At 47.4% G+C, this 21,222-nt stretch overlaps 1 protein-coding gene across 1 annotated transcript in view; it reads right to left on the reverse strand.

The window, feature by feature from the left end:
* The window catches only part of CYFIP2 (cytoplasmic FMR1 interacting protein 2), a 143,939-nt gene that overhangs the window by 96,312 nt on the left and 26,405 nt on the right, over nt 1-21,222 (reverse strand). The window contains exons 4-11 of the mRNA XM_055430081.2: nt 15,573-15,650; nt 13,995-14,096; nt 11,609-11,790; nt 9,734-9,830; nt 8,624-8,752; nt 6,208-6,312; nt 3,543-3,634; nt 1,660-1,777 (exon numbers count right to left, since the gene is read on the reverse strand). Coding sequence (XP_055286056.1) covers nt 1,660-1,777; nt 3,543-3,634; nt 6,208-6,312; nt 8,624-8,752; nt 9,734-9,830; nt 11,609-11,790; nt 13,995-14,096; nt 15,573-15,650 — 903 coding nt within the window. The remainder of the gene's footprint in view (nt 1-1,659; nt 1,778-3,542; nt 3,635-6,207; nt 6,313-8,623; nt 8,753-9,733; nt 9,831-11,608; nt 11,791-13,994; nt 14,097-15,572; nt 15,651-21,222) is intronic.

The following is a 21,222-nucleotide window of genomic DNA, read 5'->3' on the forward strand; positions in this document are numbered from 1 at the left end:
AAAACAAGGCGATATATTAAAAATCAGCTGACAGAAACACTGTGACCAGAGGCTCACAGAAACCTAACCCTGTATTTTCTGGAGGAGCTATTACTAGCTGATTTAGTTTTGATGGCCACTTTATAGAATATAACTGTTGTGAATACCGAGAATGATCTGTATATATACACGTATAATGTGTATAATTTTAAAAATACCTCTGAGCCTTAGATCACACCAAAACTGGACAAGAATTGAATGGGGTCCCTAGCACTTAAATTATTCCCATAGCTTAGCTTATGCTCAATTCATTGGCATATACAGTTAAGAAAGCCAAAGGTTTGGGCTTGACCCTGGTCCATCTCCACCAGGAGCCCTGCTAAGAATGTGGGCCACTCATCTAATGACCATACTGCTTGCATTTGCTCTCATTTCAGCTGTGTTGCCCCCTTTTGCTCAGACATTTCTCTACTTTGGGTTTTGGAAGGAGTAATTACAGCTACTAGCCACATGGTGGAGGCAGTGAGCATAATTGGAGTAGAGCAAAGTCACCCTGGAGCTTCAAAAAGTAAAACAGGGATTGAAATCAGGAGACCTGTGCTTATTAAACCAACATATATATTCATTACAAGATCTTCATAGAAATAGCTCTAGAAGGATATATGAAAGTGAAAGTTGCTCAGTTGTCTCTGACTCTTGGCGACCCCGTGGACTATACAGTCCATGGAATTCTCCAGGCCAGAATACTGGAGTGGGTAGCCTTTCCCTTCTCCAGGGGATCTTCCCAATCCAGGGACCGAACCCAGGTCTCTCACATTGCAGGTGGATTCTTTACCAGTTGAGCCACAAGGGAAGCCCAAGAATGCTGGGGTGGGTAGCCTATCTCTTCTCCAGAGGATCTTCCTGACCCAGGAATCGAACCAAGGTCTCCTGCATTGCAGGAGGATTCCTCACCAACTGAGCTATCAGGGAAGCCACATACGATAATATATATATATATACCTCCAAATGTTAATAATAGTGGGTTCTGGATGGTAGAATTTTACATGACTGATTTTCCCTTCTTTTGTCTATCTGTATTTTTTCTGAGGTTTGTGCACTAATGGTGTTTCCCTATTGAAAAAAAGAAGAAAAGGAGAATCCAGTGCCAGTAAAAATGTAATTAGAGTGGTCACAGGAGACTTTTATGACCTTCTTCTGTTCCTAATTGTATTTTCTGGCTTATTACAATGATTTTTATAATTGTTTTAAAGTATTTAGATGGTGCCATGAGCATGATTGTACAGAACTTTGTTTCTCTTGCCAGCCAGGGTGGAGATGTTTAGATCATGTACAGACTAACAATTACTGGGCTGTTACTACCTGTTAGGTGCAATGCATTTTCTATACATCACAGTGCTTAATCCTCTCAATGAACCTTTCTGGATACTATCAGCTCCATTTTGCAGATGAGGAAACTGAGGCTCAGGGATGCTGAATAACTTGTGAAGGTCAGAAGCAGAACCAGAATCAATCCCAGCTCTGTCTGGCTCTTGGCCATTCTGCCTTCCTGCATCCAAATGTATTCCCTCACTCACCCACTCCCCAGGATCCCTGGAATCATTTCTTTTCTGGAGGTCCTCACCCCCTCTCGCCCTAGTCCCACACAGGCCTCCATCCCACCAGCCAGCGCAAGCTCACCTCACTGTTGCTGTAGCGAGCGAGTTCCGAGATGAAGCGGATGTGGTCATCGCGGATCTGAACCATCTGCTCACAGATATTGTACTGGGGGCTGATGCTGCTCTGGGTGCACGTCCACCTGGGCAGAAAATCAGGCAGTCGGAGCGGGTCCTGGCCCTGGGAGGGGCAGGCTCCTTCCATCCACTAGTCAGTACTGGTGCTCAGCTAATGTGACTGGCTCCACCAGGAACAACCAAGAGGTGTCCTACCCACCAGCAACAGCGCCAGCTAAGTTCCACTGTGGGGACTGCAGGCTGCATGGAAAAGACTCCTTCTCCTACTTGGGGCTGGCCTCTTCTAAGGTTCAATCCCACACTGCCCCAGGTAACGGGTGTCCACAGTACTTACCAGTCACATGAGCGGGGAGGGACTTGCAGCCTTTCTAGGGCTACAAAGCGCTGGAATCCAAGCTAAGAAAAAGGAAGGTGGGTGACCTCCCAGATCTGTCAGCTGACCCTGGCAGCACTATGTCCTGTGGGTGAAGCTGGCATTGACAAAGGCCTTTGGGCAGAACTGGAAAAACCTAAAGGGGTTGTGTCTGTTTTTCAACAGCGAGCCGGGAACAGGGAAGCTCTTCACCGAGAGGAAGCCATCCTGAGAGGCGCTGCTCTCTCTTGTCCTCATCTTCTTCTCCCTATTTCTCTCTTCTTTCTCCTCAACACTTCCCTCAATTTTTAAAAAAGAGATCTTTGAGAAAACATCTTACATTGGGGAAGAAATGAGTGAATGAGAGTCTTCATTCTCCTTTGCCAACAGAGCAAAAGACAACCCTGCTCACTGTCTTCTGCCATCCAGTGCTGGGTGACCCAGTGGACACATTAAGCATGGGCACCAAGCAAGGTAGATACACATTCAGGGAGAATTTAATATTTCAGAAGCAGCTCTGAAAGGGCGCTCCAGAGAATACTGAGAATGCTGACACATCTTCATGCCTATACTTCAACATGACCTTTATTCTGAGTTCCCTGTGCAGGGTTGGGGACAACCTCAAGCTTCTGACCCCCACCCTGAGCACATCACCACTCCAACCAACTTCAGGTGGCTAAGAATTCATACAGGAAATAAGTTCAGGATTCGGGACTCCATGCTTTTCCTGGAAGATGTCCTTACATACCAGCAGCCACTGGGTTACGAAGCTGTCCCTGTTGAGACTCATCTGCAGTGGCTCAAAGTTGGTGGAGTTCAAGGACTCTACATTTATGTATTTTTAAGGCCGTAATACCCTCATCCCTGATGAAAACATGGTTGGTCCCCCTCTGTTGGAAATGTAGGCAGAAGAAGCCTCCTTAACAAGGCCAGAGATCTGTAGCCCAGTGTTCCCCAAACTTTCATGAGGTGCTGACACCCTGGATCTTAGCACAGATCACCTAGAGGGTGGTTTGTAAAACAACCTTGGAGAAGGCCATCGACCCCACTTCACAGCTGGAACTGCTGGTACCACACCCTGCATGGCACACTTACTGCATGGACACAAGACCTGGGGAGAGAACCCGCGGGATGAAGAACAAGGCCACCTCTCTCCATCTGACCACTGAGGGCCAGCACTCCTCCCCTGCTCGGGGGCAGGAGGACTCCTGCTGTCCCCCTGCAGGTGGCATGGGCCACCACGGGGACGGAGAAGGGGCAGGGCCGTGCTCTGAGCGCTTTTTGAACCCTGGCAGCAAAGGGCGAGTGCAAAAGGGCTCAGATCACCAGCCGCTGCTCCCCTCTGTCAGGAGCCAGTGATGGACAGACTCCACCTGCCCAGGGTCTGGGGAGGAGGGAGGGGCTGAAATGGCCCCTCGGCCCCCTGCCCGGGCTGGGCGTCCTCGCGGGAGCCGAGAGACATTACGGCAGGCACTCACTTGGACTTGTTCTCTTCATAGTGAGCACTGGTCTTAATGTATCTGGCCAGCTCTATCTGCATGTCGCCGAAAAGGGGCACCACCTGCAGCTGCTGCAAAGGAAGCAAACACAGCTTGTGAGACACGGAGGGACGGACCGGCACTGCCTTCCACTGGGAGAGCCAGGCCTCCGGGTGTGCCTCCGGGCTGACCCCTAGTTCTGCCTCCGATGTTGCTACCATGTGACCCTGGAGCAGGTTCTCCTCTGCCTCCAACCATCTCTATGATCCAGCATCTGAGCCCAGAGAGGCAAAGAGACTTGTCCAAGGTTACCCAGCAGGCAGAACAGATGAAGAATGAGAACCAGATGGCCTGCCTCCCAGGGAAGGGTCTTCTCTGCTCTAATTTCCCTTGGATTAAAGGCTCTTCACTGTTTCAAACTCTGGACTAGATGTGAGTGCCTGGATTCCACTGGCTGGGAGTGACCTTCTTGAGAAACTCCACAAGGTGAATTGAAGCCTTGAACATCCAACACCAGAGGGCAGACGACTCCCATCCGAAGAGGAGGACTCACGGTGGGGAGGCTGGTATTCACTGTCTGCTTCTGATTCATGAGGCACTGCGGTGCTAAGTCCTTCAAAAGCAGAGGACTTTTAGGGCAGTGAAACTATTCTGTTTGATACCACAGTGATAGGTACAGGGGCTTCCCTGGTGGCTCAGCAGCAAAGAAACCTCCTGCCAATGCAGGAGACACAGGAGACCTGGGTTCCATCTCTGGGTTGGGAGGATCCCCCGGAGGAGGGCATGGCAACCCACTCCAGTATTCTTGCCTGGAGAATTCCAAGGATAGTAGAGCCGGGTGGGCTATAGTTCACGGGGTCACAAAGAGCCAGATACAACTTAGCAACAATGGTAGATATAGTCATTTTACATTTGTCAAAACTTATAGAATGCACAATGCCATGAGTTATCTCTACGGCGCACTATGGGATTTAGGTGATAATGATGTGTCAACTGTGCAGATTTATGGACTAAAACAGATGTCCCTCTCTGCTGGGAGTTGTAATAATGGGGGAGGTTGAGTATGAGTCGGGATAGGAGTTATATGGGAAATGTCTGTTCGTTCTACTCAATTTTGCTATGAGCCTAAAACTGCTCGAAAAAACAGTCTATTAAGCAAAACAGAGAACAGTTATCTCAATCCATAGAATAGCTGAGTGAGGTCAGTACTACTATTACTCCCATTTAACAAGATGAACAAATTGAAGCTTTGACAACTAAGCTAGATTGATTTATTTTCCCACAAAATTAGACTGGCTATAAGCCAAGAAGTCAGGATTATAACCCAGAGTTATAATTCTCTGACACCTATGTTGCTCATTGAATCCTCAAGGGAACACCATAAAGTAGACACCCTTAGCATTGCTATTTTTCAGGCTAGAGAACTCAGTTTCAGAGAAGCTCTGTGACTTTCCCAATGTCACCCAGCTATGCACTGGCACAGCAAGACTAAAACCCAGCTCTGTGCGAGGTGAGATTGTCGTTTTCAGTTCCAGCCCCATCTCATTCATGTGGATTTAAGGCAGAAGTGGACTTTGCCACTTCTCCCCAGATAAGCCCAGTTTTCATTTTGGGCAGTCCTAGAGAAAAGTGAAAGTTCTAGCTTCATAAAGAAGCCAAGCCAAGCCTTAGGATGCTTTTGGTGACTTGTCTATGCATGCTAAGTCACTCAGTCGTGTCCAACTCTTTGTGACCCCATGGACTGTAGCCCACCAGGCTCCTCTGTCCATGGGATTCTCCAAGCAGGAATACTGGAGTGGGTTGCTATGCCCTCCTCCAGGGGATCTTCCCTGTCCAGGGATCAAACCAGAGTCTCTTATTTCTCCTGCATTGGCAGGCGAGTTCTTTACCACTTAACACCATCTGGGAAGCCCCTTGGGTGACTTACTTCCCCACTAACCTCCAAGGGTTAGTGAGACCCAGGCCCAGCCACATCTTCAAAGGGATCCACTTTTAATTTAAGCTTGGTTTTCTCATGTCTGATCTCAGAGGCTCTATTCCACACCTAAGTGCCTGATGCTAGGATACACTGACAATATGGAACTGACTTCCAAAGTAGAAAATCCCTTTGCAAAAATCTCAAAGGCAAACCTCAAGGTTGTTGTTAAAGATTTGGGGCCACAAGATGAAATCTCTGAGGCACTGGAATGGACTGAGAGCAGGCTGGACCCCATAAGGCATTCTGCCCAGAGGCGGGGAGCGGAGTAGGCCTCTGGTGGGCCAGGAGAGTCTGTGAGCTTGTGAACGTGAATCAATATAATGTCCACTCTTTAATCCTCCTGCAATTGTGAGCTCTGCTTTATACTGAAAATTAAAGCAGGCTCTGTCTTCTGGGACACACCTCTTTCTTTAGATGGCAAGGGGTTTCAGGAAAGGGTAAAAGCAGTGTGTGGAAAGTATTGCAAGGCCTTCTGGCTGTGTCCTGAGACTGAGACACACACCTTCAATAGCGTGGATTCCTCTACCCAAGGCAGCTAGGGCCCCTGTCTCTATCCTCCTCCTCCTCTTGGGATCCTTAGAGCCTCAGTTCAATCAATAAGCACCACTCTTTGCTGTCTAATTTCATTCCTTTCCCCAGAGAGACCATCCCCTGGCCCGCTGCCCAGCCCCAGCCCCAGGTGCTGACCTTAAAGAACTTATCAATTTTGCTGAGGTTGATTCTCTTCTTGGCATCCAATTTGTAAATGTTACTGACGTTCCCATCCATCAGGTACAGACCAAAACCCATTACCTAGCATGAGAAGAGGCAGAGGCAGAAGCCAGTCACATCCATTGGAAACATTTCAAAAAACCAAAAATAAGCAGATGTGGGCATGTGCACACCCACACCCCCTGTAGGGACATATTCTATTATAGAAACCCATGTGTCGTTACAAAGGAGGACATGTAGAACTAATCTCAATCAGAAGTTTGATTTCTGTGAAGACATGCAGAGGACTCTTTCATTTATTATCGTGGTGGTCACTTCTTGAGTCCTCCCCATGGGCCAGAGTTCGTGCTTAGGGATTTAGAAGACATCCTTAATTCTCCTCATCTTATGAGTCAAATTCTATACAATAACCTTATTCTGCAGATGAGGATCTGGAGACACAGAGAGATCAGACACAGCTGCAGAGACAGGCTCTGAACCAGGATCTGACAACATGTGAGCACTCGGATCCTTGAGAAAGACTGAGTGGTGCTGCTGCTGCAACCCCAGGCCCCGGCAAACACTGCAGGCACTTGATGCATACTCGCTAGATGGTAAATGAATGTGAAACTTTTCACCCCTTTCCCCAAGGAAACTACAACAAAGATTCCCAAGGAATCTCACTGGTGACTTCATTAACAAAAAGAACACATTTTTCCTGATAGTGCCCTACAGGCAGGTTGACAGGCTGATTCTAAACATTCCAGTCCATATAATATTGGGTTGGCCAAAAAGTTCATTTGGGTTTTTGCATAAAATGTCATGGAAAAACCAGCATAGACATTTTGGCCAACCCAATAGTTTCTTGCATGCTGGCTTACTTTGCTCCTTTTGTCAAATGTACAGCAAGCCCGAGGGAGCCTGAACAACTAGGTTGAAAGCAGCTTCCTCGGCTCGCAGTAACTGTGTGACGGGGGATTAGTCATGCCTAACACCTAAGGGACTGGGCTAGAGGATGGGTACTTATGGTTCTGCGGCGGGGGGTTGGGGGGGGGGTGCCAGACTTTTCCATTTAAGGTGAAAGGCGCCCCCTGCTGGCATCTGAGTTTACTAACACACTGCAGAGAGCTTGGAAACAGCAAAAGTCCAAGAGGCCAGGTTGAGAACTGAGAGGGAGAAGGCTGGGAAGCCAAGATGTGGGAGGATTAAAAGCAGGCAAGAGAAATGAAGAGCCTGAGAATCTGATAGCAGCATGTAAGGATGCTTGGTGAAGTGGGGTTTAGTAACCTAGTTTGTGGAAGCAACAATTCTGGGCAGAGTTGTGGTAATTGCCTGGACATAACACTGGTGTGAGAGAGGCTGCTGAACTCTGGGTGACTTCTCTGAATTTCTGACTGTGCAGAGGAAGCCAGAGTGAATGAGTCACAAAACCACACTCTCCTACAGCCTTCTTCGAGATGCTATGGAAATGTAAAGAAGGGAACACCAACAGGGTTGGTATTCTTGAAATAAGAGGTGACGTGGAGAGGAAGAAAAAGTCAAATCACCAGGGAACTCTGAAAGGGAAGAAAGAAACAAAAGAGGTGATGCAGTGTGTGTAAAGAATGTGCAGAACGTTATTCATTCCAGCGCTATTATTCTCAGAGAGAAGTCAGAAGTAACCTAACTTCTAAGGATACATTAATGGCTAAAGATCCTAACAGGCAAGGATAGATTAATGGCTAAAGAAATGAAAACTCATCCATACAACATTATTTAAGGGCTGCATGTTATTCCAAATGCACTTAATGAAATGGGATAAATAATACACATACATAATTTATGTAAACTGCATATGTTGAAAATACATCAGCACAGAAAAAAAAGAGAAAAGGTATACATCAAAATGCTAACAGTGTTATTTCTGGGTGGAAAGATTATAAGAGATTCGATTTTTTTATGCTTTTCTGTTCAGAATTTCTACAATGATAAACATCACTTGATAATTTAAAAATGAAACGTGTAAACTGATGAAACAAACATGATCGTTTTGGCAAAATACAGTAAAAGCTATAAGACTTTGCCTTCCCCTTGGGTTGGCAATTTTCCTCTAGGATGTCTGACTTAACAAGAGTATGGACACAAAGTGCCACAGAGTTTCAATGCACTTTAGCAAACAAATACCAAATGATAAGGGATTTGTTAAATGACAATGTCCCCATATAATGAAATATTAGGTAGACATTAAAAGTCACGTTGTAGACATAGCCTTAAGGCTGTCTAGAAAGGTGTACACAACATCAGAGGGAAAATATTGGTTACAAAACCTTTTGTATAGTAAGATCTGCCCTCATGCTTAAGCAAGAAGAAAGAAACAACCTTTTAAAATGATTTTAAATAAGGAGGTGAGAGGGTGTGACTGAGGGAGCTGTACCTTGAGGAGCATGTGCTTCTCACTGGGGGTCAGATACATCTTGTTCTCGTAGTAATCCACGCAGATGTTGACAATGTCGGCCAGCAGCTCCTCGTAGCCTGGGATCACTTCCAGTTGCTGGTGGAGACACTAAACACCAGCGCCCCCCTCTGGTTAGCCCCTGTCCTGCATCCTCCTCACCTACAGCACCCAGGATGGCTCTCTGCTGGGCCCTGGGGCAGTGCACGGCCTTGCTGACCACACCAGGTGGAGGGGAGCCTGCATCCTCTCCTCAGTGTCTACAGCGGTTGGTCAGAACTGCTGCACATCACCCAGGGCAGGGTCCTGCCCCTTAGGGGCCTCCATTGTATTTCCTGGCAGTTCTCATGGTTAGAAATGCTTTCTCTGGCTGAACTGAAAGCAGTTCAGCTTTATAGCAATCGGCCTGTGGTCATCTCGGCTTAGTTTTGAGGGTGTGTGTGGACTGAGCCCCAAACGTCTCCAAGGATGATAGTGGGAAGACCCAGTTCAGTGGAGGAGAAATGGGCCAGCAGCCATCTCCCAGTACAGGACTCAGCAGTACAAAGACATCTCCTGTACAAGAAGACCTGAGGTCTCCATCCCAGGCCCCTTCTCTCCGAAGGGACACACTGTTGAGTGGGAATATCCTGGGAACGCCACGGCAGTAACTATAGCCACATCTCCTTATGTCTTTGTCTGTTAAGCTCTACATACTATAGTACCTCATTTATTTCTCATTGCAATCCTAAACAGCCCCATTTTATAGATGAGGAAACTGAGGCTGAGACCTTGCCCAAGGCCTCACAGTAGGGCAATGGAGGGTCCAAGATGAGAAAACAAGGCAGTCTAACTCCAGAACGCAAGCTCTTCAACGTATACCAACCTATACCGGGGCAGAACACTGGCTAGAAGATTTTCTAAGAACGAACTGCAGAGGGTGAAGGGGCCGTCTGTGGTTGGGAAGGGACACTTAAATCTGCAGCGTAAAGCTTGAGTAGAGCAGAGGGGACAAATGATCTGGGCGGAGCTCCTCTGCCTGTGGTTCCCCCAACCTCCAGGCCTCAGCTTGTGTAGGACACCAAGTCAGGACTGACATAGGTTTGCCATCACCTGGGTGATCCTGTTGTGGTTGGCCAGGAACATGGACAGGTTCTGTGACTCCTGGATGGACTGGGGATCAGCCATCTTCCTCAGGAACTGCGCTGCCCTGGACGGGGTGGTGTAGAGAGGGATGCTTATGAATAGCCGGCCTAAGCCAGGCCTCAGCTTCCACCTAACCCAGCTGGGCCCTGCTCCCAGCTAACCCAGTTACACTATCCCCGAAGTTGCAGGGCTCTGAATGGCACAAGTGACTCTAACATCGAAGGAGAGCCTGTTCTGGAGTTATTTCACTTGGAGCTGTTTTCACCCCTATAATAAGGGTACCTGAAATTAAGAAGCAAGAATGCACTTAAGTTCAAAGACTAGGCAAGTTTAAGGGTAGCTAGCATCCCATCAACCAGCCCAAGAGGGTAGGGTGAAACAGGCATTCTGAGCCTCGCAGTGACCTCCAGCAAAACTACACAATAAGTCATGGGGAAGAATCACAAGCAGCAGAATGTTCTGTTTTTCTTGGGTATTATGTTGTTTATAGGAAAACCACAATGTTTCTAAACATTGTAGGGAAAGCAAAAGTCTACTCAACCTGATGGGACTGAAGGGATGATGCGTGTGGGGAGCACAGCGGGCCTTGAAGGCCTTGAAGCCTGACCTGGAGGTAGAGTTGGTGCAGCCCATGTCACCAGGGACTGCAGAACATGGACAAGACACAGCAAGGTCCCAGCCAGTCCCCAGAGCACATCAGCTGTGACCATGATGGCAGGAGTTGGCCAAATCTGGGGAGCGTTTGGGGGGAAGACACTGTACCATGAGCTGCCTATGGAATCTCTGTGAAATTGCCATTTCTGAATGGGGCTCTGTCTTCTGGGTACTGACAGGTTTCAGTTCACTCAGGAGGATAAAACAGTGACGATCTGTCTATTGTCTGCTTTCTCCAGTTACCTTGGAGCCCCAGGGGATGTGGTTCAAGGACAGGGCCCCTCTTCATCATGACACAGCAAACTCTTCCCAAGAGATATGTATGGACACCTTGGAGCTTATCTGAGCCTCAAGCAACACAGGTGTATTTGCTTTCACCTGCCCTCCCCCACGTTGGGGTGGCTGTATACAAATTTCTGGAGGGGAATGACCCCTCCCCCACTCTCAGTCCTTCTTTCTTGTGAGCTGACATTGTCCCTCAACTGACCCCAAGGGCGAGCACCCCCTCCCATCAGCACCACCGCAACACACGCATACGTAGTGTCTGATGGAGGGATCAGCACAGGGCCCAAGCTGGAGCAAGGACAATCCTTCTTGGGGCTTTTGCAAAATATCTGCAAGGAGCTGCATCTTTTCCTTCCTTAGGAACTGGGGTTGCTACGCTGACTGGAGGGATGCTGCTGGAGGTCACCCAGGGCACAAGGCTGAGAATGAAGCGGACACTGGGGAAAGCTAAACTGAGAGGCAGAGGGAACCAGACCGACAGCATCACCTGAGTACCTGGATCAGGGAGACCAGGGCTTTTCTGTTCTGGGAGCCAACCCAGTCTCTTCTTTCACATGAGCAGTTTGAACTGGCTTTCTGATTCTTGCAGAGAATGACTTCTGTGACCATTTTAGGATTATATTAATCATAACATAACCTCAGACCGCATGAAATGCTGCTCCACTGGTGGGGTAAATGAGGATTTGATTGCACCTCGAGATGGAAAACCCTGCCAAGACCCAGTTCTCCAAAGCTCAGCTCTGTATCTTATTCCTTAAGCTGCAAAAAGAGAGGCAGACCCAACCCTGCTGTGTCTGTGGAGCGGCTAGCCTGGTTCTGAGCCTGTTAGGAGGGCTCTGTCTGCTCTCTCCCACAGGCCGGCTGCCCAGGAAGGCGGGGCAGGGGAGGGAGAGGCGCACTGACCTCTTGTAGGCAGAGTGGTCGTTCTTGACACTGCACTTCATATTCTTCAGCTCGTCCAGGACTGCAAACATGTTGATGAACTTGCCCAGGGTCAGGAGGTAGGCCTCGGAGACAAAGTCCTTCCTCCTCTCAGCATGGCACAGTCGCTTCACCTCACTGCAGAACCGCTCAATGGCTTTGCGCTGTGGGCAGAGGGGCACCGGGTCAGCACTGGGCAGCCTGGTGGGGCGGCTCGCCGAGTTCCCGGGTGGGGAGCTGGTCAAGGCTCCCTGGGGGCTCTACTCGGAGCCTGGACTTTTAGAGAAAGGCAAAACTGCCCAGAGGTCTTCCTCAGGGGAGTCCTGAAATCCTAAGCCGCTTTCTAGAGGGAAGCCCAGAACCTGTCCCCAAGCGAGCCAAACCAATGAATTTATTCACCCCGTCCTTGCTGAGAAAGCATGCTGTCTTGTTCATGTGTGATTCCTAGTACCTAGGACAGTGCAGGCACCACACAATTAGGGGGTAGCAATGGACAATGAGAGGGACGCTCAGTGAAAGAGCTCCATTTATCCAATAGATGCTGTTTATTGAGGATCTCCTATGTGCCAGGCATCATTCTTGGCCCTGGGGTAAAGCGGGGAACAAAAGAGAAAAAAAAGTCTCTACCCCAAGGAACTTATATTCTAGTGATGGGTGACAGAAAACAAAATATCAAACAAATTCTCTATATCAGAATGTGGTATGAGCTGTGGAGAAAAATAAAGCAAGGAAAGGAGATAGGGAGACCTTCAGAGACCAGATCAAGCCACTTTCTCCTTCCAGAGTGTAAATCCAGCAAAACTTTCCAGGATGATGGAAACATTCTGTATCTGCACTGTCCAACACAATAGCCACTCGTCACATGTGAGTACCAAGCACTGGAGATGTAAGTGCCAAGGAGGATCTGCATTTTACATTTTATTTAATTTGAATTCATGTAGACAGCCGTACATGGCTACTGGCGATTGGACTGGACAGAGGAGTTTTCAATGACTCCATAGCCTCCCTTCTCTAAATACATCTTGTCAGGAGGCTCTCAGTTTAGTACTTACTTCATTTTGGGGTAGTTTTGCTCTCTTGGACTTGTCTTCCCAAAGAGCTTTTAGGCCCCTTGAAGGCAGGTCCATGATGCTAATAACTGCATCTGTGAGTCAGTAAACCTGCTCTGTAGCGAGGGCTCTATAAATAGGGATCTTTACTAATGGACCTTATTTATCCTTAGAGAAAACCTGTGAAATGGGCATTCTTTCCAGAGGGTGTCAGAGGTCTGAAATGACTTAAAGGTCACAGCCAGAAGGTGGCAGAACCCTGGCTTGCTCTGCCTTCAAGGCTCGATCTGCACCTTCCCCACCACCTCTAGGAGGCCAGCACAGAGTTGGACGCAGGGCCGAGCCTGGGGCAGTGCTTGCATGTCTACTTATGAGGCTCATAAATACATGTAGAACACATGGAGGGCACAGGGTGCATGGCAGGACTCCCACCCAGGCACAGGGTGGGCTTAAACTGCTCAGCCTGCATTCCTGAATGGCCTCCAACAAAACCACGATAACCAGCTTGCCCTCTTACGTGTCACTCACAGGAGTCTTTGGCCATCTTTTCTCGTTTCCTCCTTTAAACACTTGCTCTTCTTGGCCTCCCAGCTGGTCTCCCTGCTGTTACTCTTCTCCTCTCACCTCCACTCCCTCGCCCTTGACACCTGCCCCTCACCTCCCATCCACTAGCCACACAGCAGCAAGAACGTTGTGTCAACACTCTGATCAGATCACATCACCGGAAACCTCCAACAGCTTCCTGTAATGCTTGAAGAAAATACCCTATATGAGTGGGTCCCTGCTCACCTCTCCAACCTCACCTTTTCTCACTCCCTCAGCACACTATGCAGCCTCCCTGGCTTCGCTCCATTTCTTAAACCCATCATGCTTCTTGAGGTTGCAGGGCCTTTGCCTCTGCAGTTCCTTCTGTCTGGAACCCTCTGCCCCTGGATCATCACCTGCCCACCTCTTTCACATCATACAGATCTCAGTTCAAATGCGACCTCCCTTGAGGCTGGCCCTAAAGTTCATCCATGTTGCAAACACTCTCCATGCCAGAGGTTTGCTAATTGCACTTTATTCACAGCACGTGTTCTGATGTGTACTGTTTATGGTCAGTCTCTCCTCCCACCCAAAATACTCTTCTTTGCCTACTAGGATGTGAATTGTATGGAGGGAGGATGCTTGTCTGTCTTGCTCACCCTGGGGTGGGTCAGGGGCACTAGACAGTGTTTTGCAGAATGAATGAATAACATGGCACAGAAATCCAGACCCTTGTGTCTAGAAGGTGGGGGCCTTCTCAGGTGTCGTGGCCCAGACCCGCCCCGACCCCTCACCTGAAAGTACATGAACTTCATGAGCTTGGTGACCTCGGGCTCCAGCACTTCTACCGTCTTCTCATAGATCTCCACTCGGTTGGGCTGCTCATTGCATTTTACCTACAGGGAGACAGGGGGTTCTGCACACCCTGGTTTGCCCAGGCAGTCCTGGTTCACACCTGCTGTTTTATTAATAGGGCCCGTTTTCACTCTCGAATGCATTTCATTTAGGATAAGAAGTGATAAGGTGGCTACACAGTGAGAGGAGGATGGGGCAGCCCTGATAAAGACTGAGTGCTTCTAGGCAGGACTGCTCCCTAGACATCGGCTGCAGGAGGGAAACCAGCTGGTCCCCGGAGCAGAGCCCTCCTCCCCCACAGTCTGTTCTAGGCCCCCACCATGTGCTGTACGCACGTCTACGTTCATCTACAAGGCCTCCCTCCTTCCATCTTTCCCTCAGTCCTACCCCAGGGGGGCCTCTGCCAGATTCTAAGCAGAGAACAATGTTCTGTCCATGGCTCTGAGTGCACTTGGGGCAAAGCCCCTGTCTGCACCTGGGCCCAGTGAGGAGCCCATTTTCTCTGCCCAGGGGTTTTCGGCACATCAGAATCACGTGGCAGGTGTGTTCACAGCATGCGCACACAAGGCTGCTGGCAGGTCATTGACACTGAAGAGTCAGCAAAGGGTAATGAGCACAAGGACATTCTTCCTGTTGTTGAGAAATTGTGAAAATGGTAGCACAAGCTAAACATCCACCGGCCAACGATTAAATGGATAGAGTATCAATACGGTGCACTACCATTAACGTGGAAAGATTGCTACCATAAATCTGGGTGGAAATAGCTGCAGGAAAGTAAGGGTAATTTAATCCTGTTTTTATTGAATAAAACACAAAACAGTGCGTGTGCTGGTGTGCCCATATATAATACAGGTACAGAGACTCTGCAAGGGTGCGAACCAAGCTGCTGTAAGCAGTTCCCTCTGGGGGTTAGGACTGGGAGCAAGGGAGAGGAATGGCTTCTGTTTACACACTTGGGGTGTGTTGCTCTGGTGATGGTGGGACCCATGAATATAATATGATAATGATAAAAATACTATCTGTATGTGTTAACATGAAAAAAGTCAGCTATAAAGAACGAAGTGTAAAAAAGCAAGTGGCAGAACCATATAAATAAGAAACAACACACTTTTGTAAATGACAATAATTTACAAAATAATAATCAGAAATATTCATGTTGTTGGAGGAAAGAGAGTCAGATGAACATGCAGCAAAGGGTCCATAGTGATTACGCTTTGGTGGGAGGTGGGGATTTGGGTAGTGGAGGGAGCGGGGTGAGGCTGTCTCACTTTCTACTTTACACCTTTCTGCAGTGGTTTGGGTATTGTACAGTTAGCATATACTGCTTTCAAAGTAAAAGGATAATGAGAAATTTTTAAAAGTTGGAGTCAGTTTTATGGGATGCTCTCTGCATGTGTTCAGTGAGCCCCCTTGGGTAGGAGACTCCGCTTCACTCCCTGTCGCTTGGAGAAGGTCAGGAACCTGGATGGGGGTGGGTGGAGGGAGGAGACATCCCTTGTGGGGCAGGACTGTCTCACCTGGGGGATGGCCCGGGAACAGCTGCGCCACGTGTACAGCATGACTGCATACTCGTGCCCTTCTTCCAGCATTTCATTCTGAAAAGCAAAACACGCTCAACAGGGACAAACTGCTCCAGGGCCACAAGACTTCTCAACAGCTCCCCTTGCCTCCACATCCTTGGACTCACAGTGTGTGGTCTCTGGACCAGCAACATCAGCATCGCCTGGGGGGTTGCTTATTAGAAAAGCAGAGTCTCAGGCCCCTCCCTGGGCCTTTGGAATCTGAATCTGCATTTCAATAAAATCCCCAGGAAACTCACATTCCCCAGTGCACAATAAGTTTGAGAAGCACTGGCCTAAATTGTCCTCATCAGTCACCCCAGGGCTCTATCAGCCGGACACACTTTTCCAAGACAGATAGCTAGCTACCTCAGAAAGGTGGAGCAGACCCACAAGTTCCAACGGCAGAAGTTGTCCCAGACAGCAAGAAAATAAGCAAGCAGCCAAACAGTGTGCACAGCAGGTAGTTTAAAAAGAGTAAAAATTATGAAAATATATTATTGTGTGGACTTCCCTGCTGGCCCAGTGGTAAAGAATACACCTGCCAATGTGAGTTCAATCCCTGGGCTGGGAAGATCCCCTGGAGAAAGAAATGGCAACCCATTCCAGTAGTCTTGACTGGGAAATCCCATGGACAGAGGAACCTGGTGGACTACAGTCCATGAGGTTGCAAAGAGTTGGACCTGATTTCAAGATTAACCACAATATTATTGTGTATTGAAAAATATCCTGGTGGAATACATACTAAGACTGAGGAGCAAGCTCCCTGTGGGGCTGGATAAATGGGAGCTTTCACTTTTCATATCACACAGTGCTATAATGTTTGCATTTTAATAAAAGCCCATGTTGTTATTTCACACACAGGAAGATGGTTAAGATCAAGATTAAGATTTTTAAAAATAATACAGAGCAGATGGTAAAATTAACAACAGCATGAAAAACGAATCTGATTACTCACCTCACCTAGTAACTGCTTCAGTGGAAAGTGAAAGAAAGTGAAGTCGCTCAGTCGTGTCTGACTCTTTGCGACCCCCTGGACTGTAGCCTACCAGGCTCCTCCATCTGTGGGATTCTCCAGGCAAGAGTACTGGAGCGGGTTGCCATTTCCTTCTCCAGGGATCTTCCCAACCCAGGGATAGAACCCAGGTCTCCCACATTGGAGGCAGACGCTTTAACCTCTGAGCCACCAGTCCAAATATCAGGGTTGAAGTCCCAGCTTCATCACTTCTTGGCCCTTTGGCCTTCAGGAAGTCACTTAACCTAAAATTCTCCATTTAGTCATCTGTATAATGATGATGACAGTAACAACCTCAGAGACTTTTGTGAGAGTTGAACAGAAACAAATACATGGTGGTGGTTTAGTTGTGTCCTACTCTGTGCGACCCCACGGACTGTAGCCCCCCAGGCTTCTCTGTCCACGGGATTTCCTAGGCAAGAACACTGGAGTGGGTTGCCAATTCTCTCTCCAAGGGATCTTCCTGACCCAGGGATCAAACCCAACTCTCCTACATTGCAGGTGGATTCTTTGTCACTGAACCACCAGAGAAACCCACAAACACATATACACACTAGGCAATCTGTAAAGAGAGTTTGGAGTATTCCTAGGGAAAAGATAGTCTGGCAGTTCCTCAAAAAGTTAAGTCACAGAGTTACCATATGATCCAACAATTTCACTCTGAGGTATATACCCAAGAGAAATGAAAGCATATGTCCACACTGAAACTCCACACTTGCTCACCGCAACATTATTCTAATAGTCAAAAAACAGAAACAACCCAACTGTCCATCGATGGATGAATGGATAAATAAAATGTGATAGAGCCACGCAGAGGAATAGTATGCACCTATAAAAAGGAATGAAGTACTGATCCATGCTGCAACATGGACGAACTTTGAAAACATTATGCTAAGTGAAAGAAGGCAGACACAAAAGGCCACTATTATGCGATCCATTTAGATGAACTGTTCAGAATAATCAAATCCGTAGAAACAGAAACCAGATTAGTCGTTGGGGGAGAGCGGAATTGGGAAGGACTGCTAAAGGGTTTGGGGTTTCTCTTTGTGGTGATAGAAATTAGACAGGGGCAATGATTGTATAACATTATGAATCTACCATAAAAATAGTGAACTGTATACTTTAAATGGTGAATCTTATGTTATATGAAAGTGAAAGGAAAGTGAAGTCACTCAGTCGTGTCTGACTCTTTGGGACCCCGTGGACTGAAGCCTACCAGCTTCCTCCGTCCATGGGATTTTCCAGGCAAGAGTACTGGAGTGGGGTGCCATTGCCTTCTCCTTATGTTATCTGAAGGACATCTCAAAAAATATACTAAAAAATAGTATTACTAGGCCCTCTCTTTTGTAAATGTTCATACTGATACAAAAACGAGCCTTTACTCATTTATTTTTTAACCCACACATCATATCTATTTCATAATATCTTCCTAGCACAAGATCAGATTTAATTTGGAGCTTATTCCTTTTTATAGTTTTGTTTTCAACGGCAAATGTCACTGACGAGTCACGCTTTCAATTCTTAATTTAGAGAACTTTTTAAATCAGTAACATGTTGTCCTTGAGACCAGAGAGAACCAAGATCAAGTCTGTGGGTCTTCTGCTGCCTTTGCTTCAGAACATGTGTCAGAAAAGGGAAGTGACAGTAACGTGTAGGGAACGTGTGTCTAATTATTAGCATCAAGCTGCCCACTGGCAGGTGTTAGTATCCCACTCATTCACCCACTGAACCTTGCACTGAGCACTCACGCATTCCCCCTTCAGTACTCCATGCTAGGAACAGGCCAGTGAACAAGAACGCTGTGGACTCTGCCCTGTGGACAGCTCAGCTGACTGTCGGTTAGGTTTGTTGTATAATCATGCCTGGAATATAGAAGTCAGGATGGTCTGGTGGACAGAGCCTCAGGGAATTTGAGTTCTGCTCTTGGCTGTGCCTGGACCCACCTTTTACCTGGAAAATGTCATGGTTTCATCATTTGGAGGCAGAGAATTGGCCTAAATCAGCAGTCCCCAACCTTTTTGCACTAGCAACTGGTTTCAGGGAAATCAACTTTTCCCTGAACCAAGGTGGGGGGGGTGGTGGTGAAGGTGGTTTCAGGATGATTCAAGTGCATTACATTTCTTGTTCACTTTATTTCTATTATTTATTTATTTCTATTATTATTACATCAGTTCTACCTCAGATCTCCAGGCATTAGAACCCAGAAGTTGGAGCTCTCTGGCCTAAATCACTAGTTCTCAACCTGGGTAACTCTGAAAACTCCTGATGCCCAGGATGAACTCCAACAGAATGAAATCTTTATCTCTGGGGGACGGGTCCAGGCATGAGTGTTTTGTTTTTTTTTTTAAATGCTTTCTAGGTGATTTCAATGTGCAGCCCAGGTTTACAGCTGCAGGACTAAGGATCTCTCGGGTTCTTTACATTTGTAAGATCCCGTAGGTCCATAATTTAACCCAATGTGAATTCAGTTCAAGTTTCAGATTCTGGCAGACTGTACCTCTCAGCACATAACTGTGGACACTAGGCCCCCATCTCACTCCCAGCCAAGAACCCTTGACTCTTCCTTGTAGTGGGTCAATTACATGGTTTACACACTTTCTCCTCCTCTTCCTCTTTTCTCTGGCTATCTCGCCCTTTGAGAGATTCACCTTGCCCCAGTGTGGGCAGGAATAATACAAGAAGATGAACATCTAATGAAGCCTTTTGCTGCTGATAAGCTACTCTAGACAAAGTCTGAGCAGGGTACAAGGATGAAACTGTTGAGGAAGTTAGGTTTGGGTATTATCCATGAACATCAGCAGTGCACCCTATTTTGGGCTTTGCCTAAAACCTTATCAACACTATCCCTTCATCAGTAGAATAGTGGCCCCAGAAAGACGTCTGCAACCTAAACCATAGGACCTATGGAAACAATACCTTACATGGCAAAAGGATGGAATGTAGCTAGCAATCTTGAGATGGGGAGGTTATCCCTGGGTTATTGGGTGGACCCAGTGTGATGGCAAGGGTCCTAAGGAGGTGAGAGAGTCAGAGCAGGAGACGTGAGGATGGAAGCAGAGGCTGAAGTGGTGTGATTGCTGGCTGGAAGGGGGCTGAGCCAAAGAATGCAGGCTGCCTCTATAACCTGGAAAAACAAGGCCACAGATTCTCCTCCAGTGCCTTCAGAAGTGAATGCAGCCCTGCCAACACCTGGATTTTAGCCCTGTAAGATCCCAAGTCAGACTTTGACCAAAAGAACTGTAAGCAAGTGAATCTGTGTTATTTTAGGTCACCAAATCTGTGATAATCGGTTACAGCAGCAACAGAAAAGGAACACAATCCCTCTCCAAACTGGCCCCTTCTCTGACTGCGCTACTGGTGCCCCTGACCTGGTTTTTTCAGGAAAAGGCAGTCAGCATCGTTCCAGCTCCCCTCGGCCCCAGCCCCCAGCAGACTGTGAAGCCAGGCAGAGTCGCCCTCCAGTGCCTCTTTTCTTTTTATTTTATTTTTATTGGAGGCTAATTACTTTACAATATTATATTGGTTGGTTTTGCCGTACATTGAAATGAATCCGCCCCGGGAGTACATGTCTTCCCCTTCTTGAACCCCCCTCCCACCTCCCTCCTCCCCATATCCTCCCTCTGGGTCATCCCCATGCACCAGCCCTGAGCATCATGTATCATGCGTCGAACCTGGACTGGTGATTCGTTTCACACATGATAATATACATGTTTCAATGCCATTCTCCCAAATCATCCCGCCCTCGCCCTCTCCCACAGAGTCCAAAAGACTGTTCTATACACCTGTGTCTCTTTTGCTGTCTCGTATACAGGGTTAAGGTTACCCTCTTTCTAAATTCCATATATATGTGTTAGTATACTGTATTGGTGTTTTTCTTTCTGGCTTACTTCACTCTGTATAATAGGCTCCAGTTTCATCCACCTCATTAGAACTGGTTCAAATGTATTCTTTTTAATGGCTGAGTAATATTCCATTGTGTATATGTACCAAAGCTTTCTTATCCATTCGTCTGCAGACGGACATCTAGGTTGCTTCCATGACCTGGCTATTATAAACAGTGCTGCAATGAACATTGGAGTACATGTGCGATTGCTGGATCATATGGCAGTTCCATTTCCAGTGCCTCTTATACCCCGACCCCTAGCCGCTCCTCAGGCCACTGCCCTCACCCGGCCCTTGACGCCTCCAGGGTAGATAACCTTATCTCAACTAATCTATTTGCCTCTCTCATGCCTCCTTACCACTTGTTCTGCACAAAACTAACAAGCGAAATTTATTTCTCAAGTGTAGTTCTGTTCACATTTTCCTCATTAATGAAAACTATCTATTGCTACTGATTTTTTTTTTTAATTAAATGAATGAAAGCCCTCTGTTATGGGCTGATCTGTATCACCCCCCCACCCCCAAATTCATATGTTGAAGTCCTAGACCCGGGACCTCAGAATGTGACTATATTTGGAGACAGGGTCTTTAGAGAGCTGATTAAGTTAACATGAGGCCATTATCCAACCTGACTGAATTTGGACACACAGAGAGACACCTTACATGTGTCTACACAGACAAAAGACCACGTAAGGACACAGCCAGAAGGCA

This window comes from Moschus berezovskii, chromosome 8 (genome assembly GCF_049115385.1).
Source record: "Moschus berezovskii isolate FMDL1 chromosome 8, NW_MosBer_1.0, whole genome shotgun sequence".
Lineage (NCBI taxonomy): Eukaryota > Metazoa > Chordata > Mammalia > Artiodactyla > Moschidae > Moschus > Moschus berezovskii.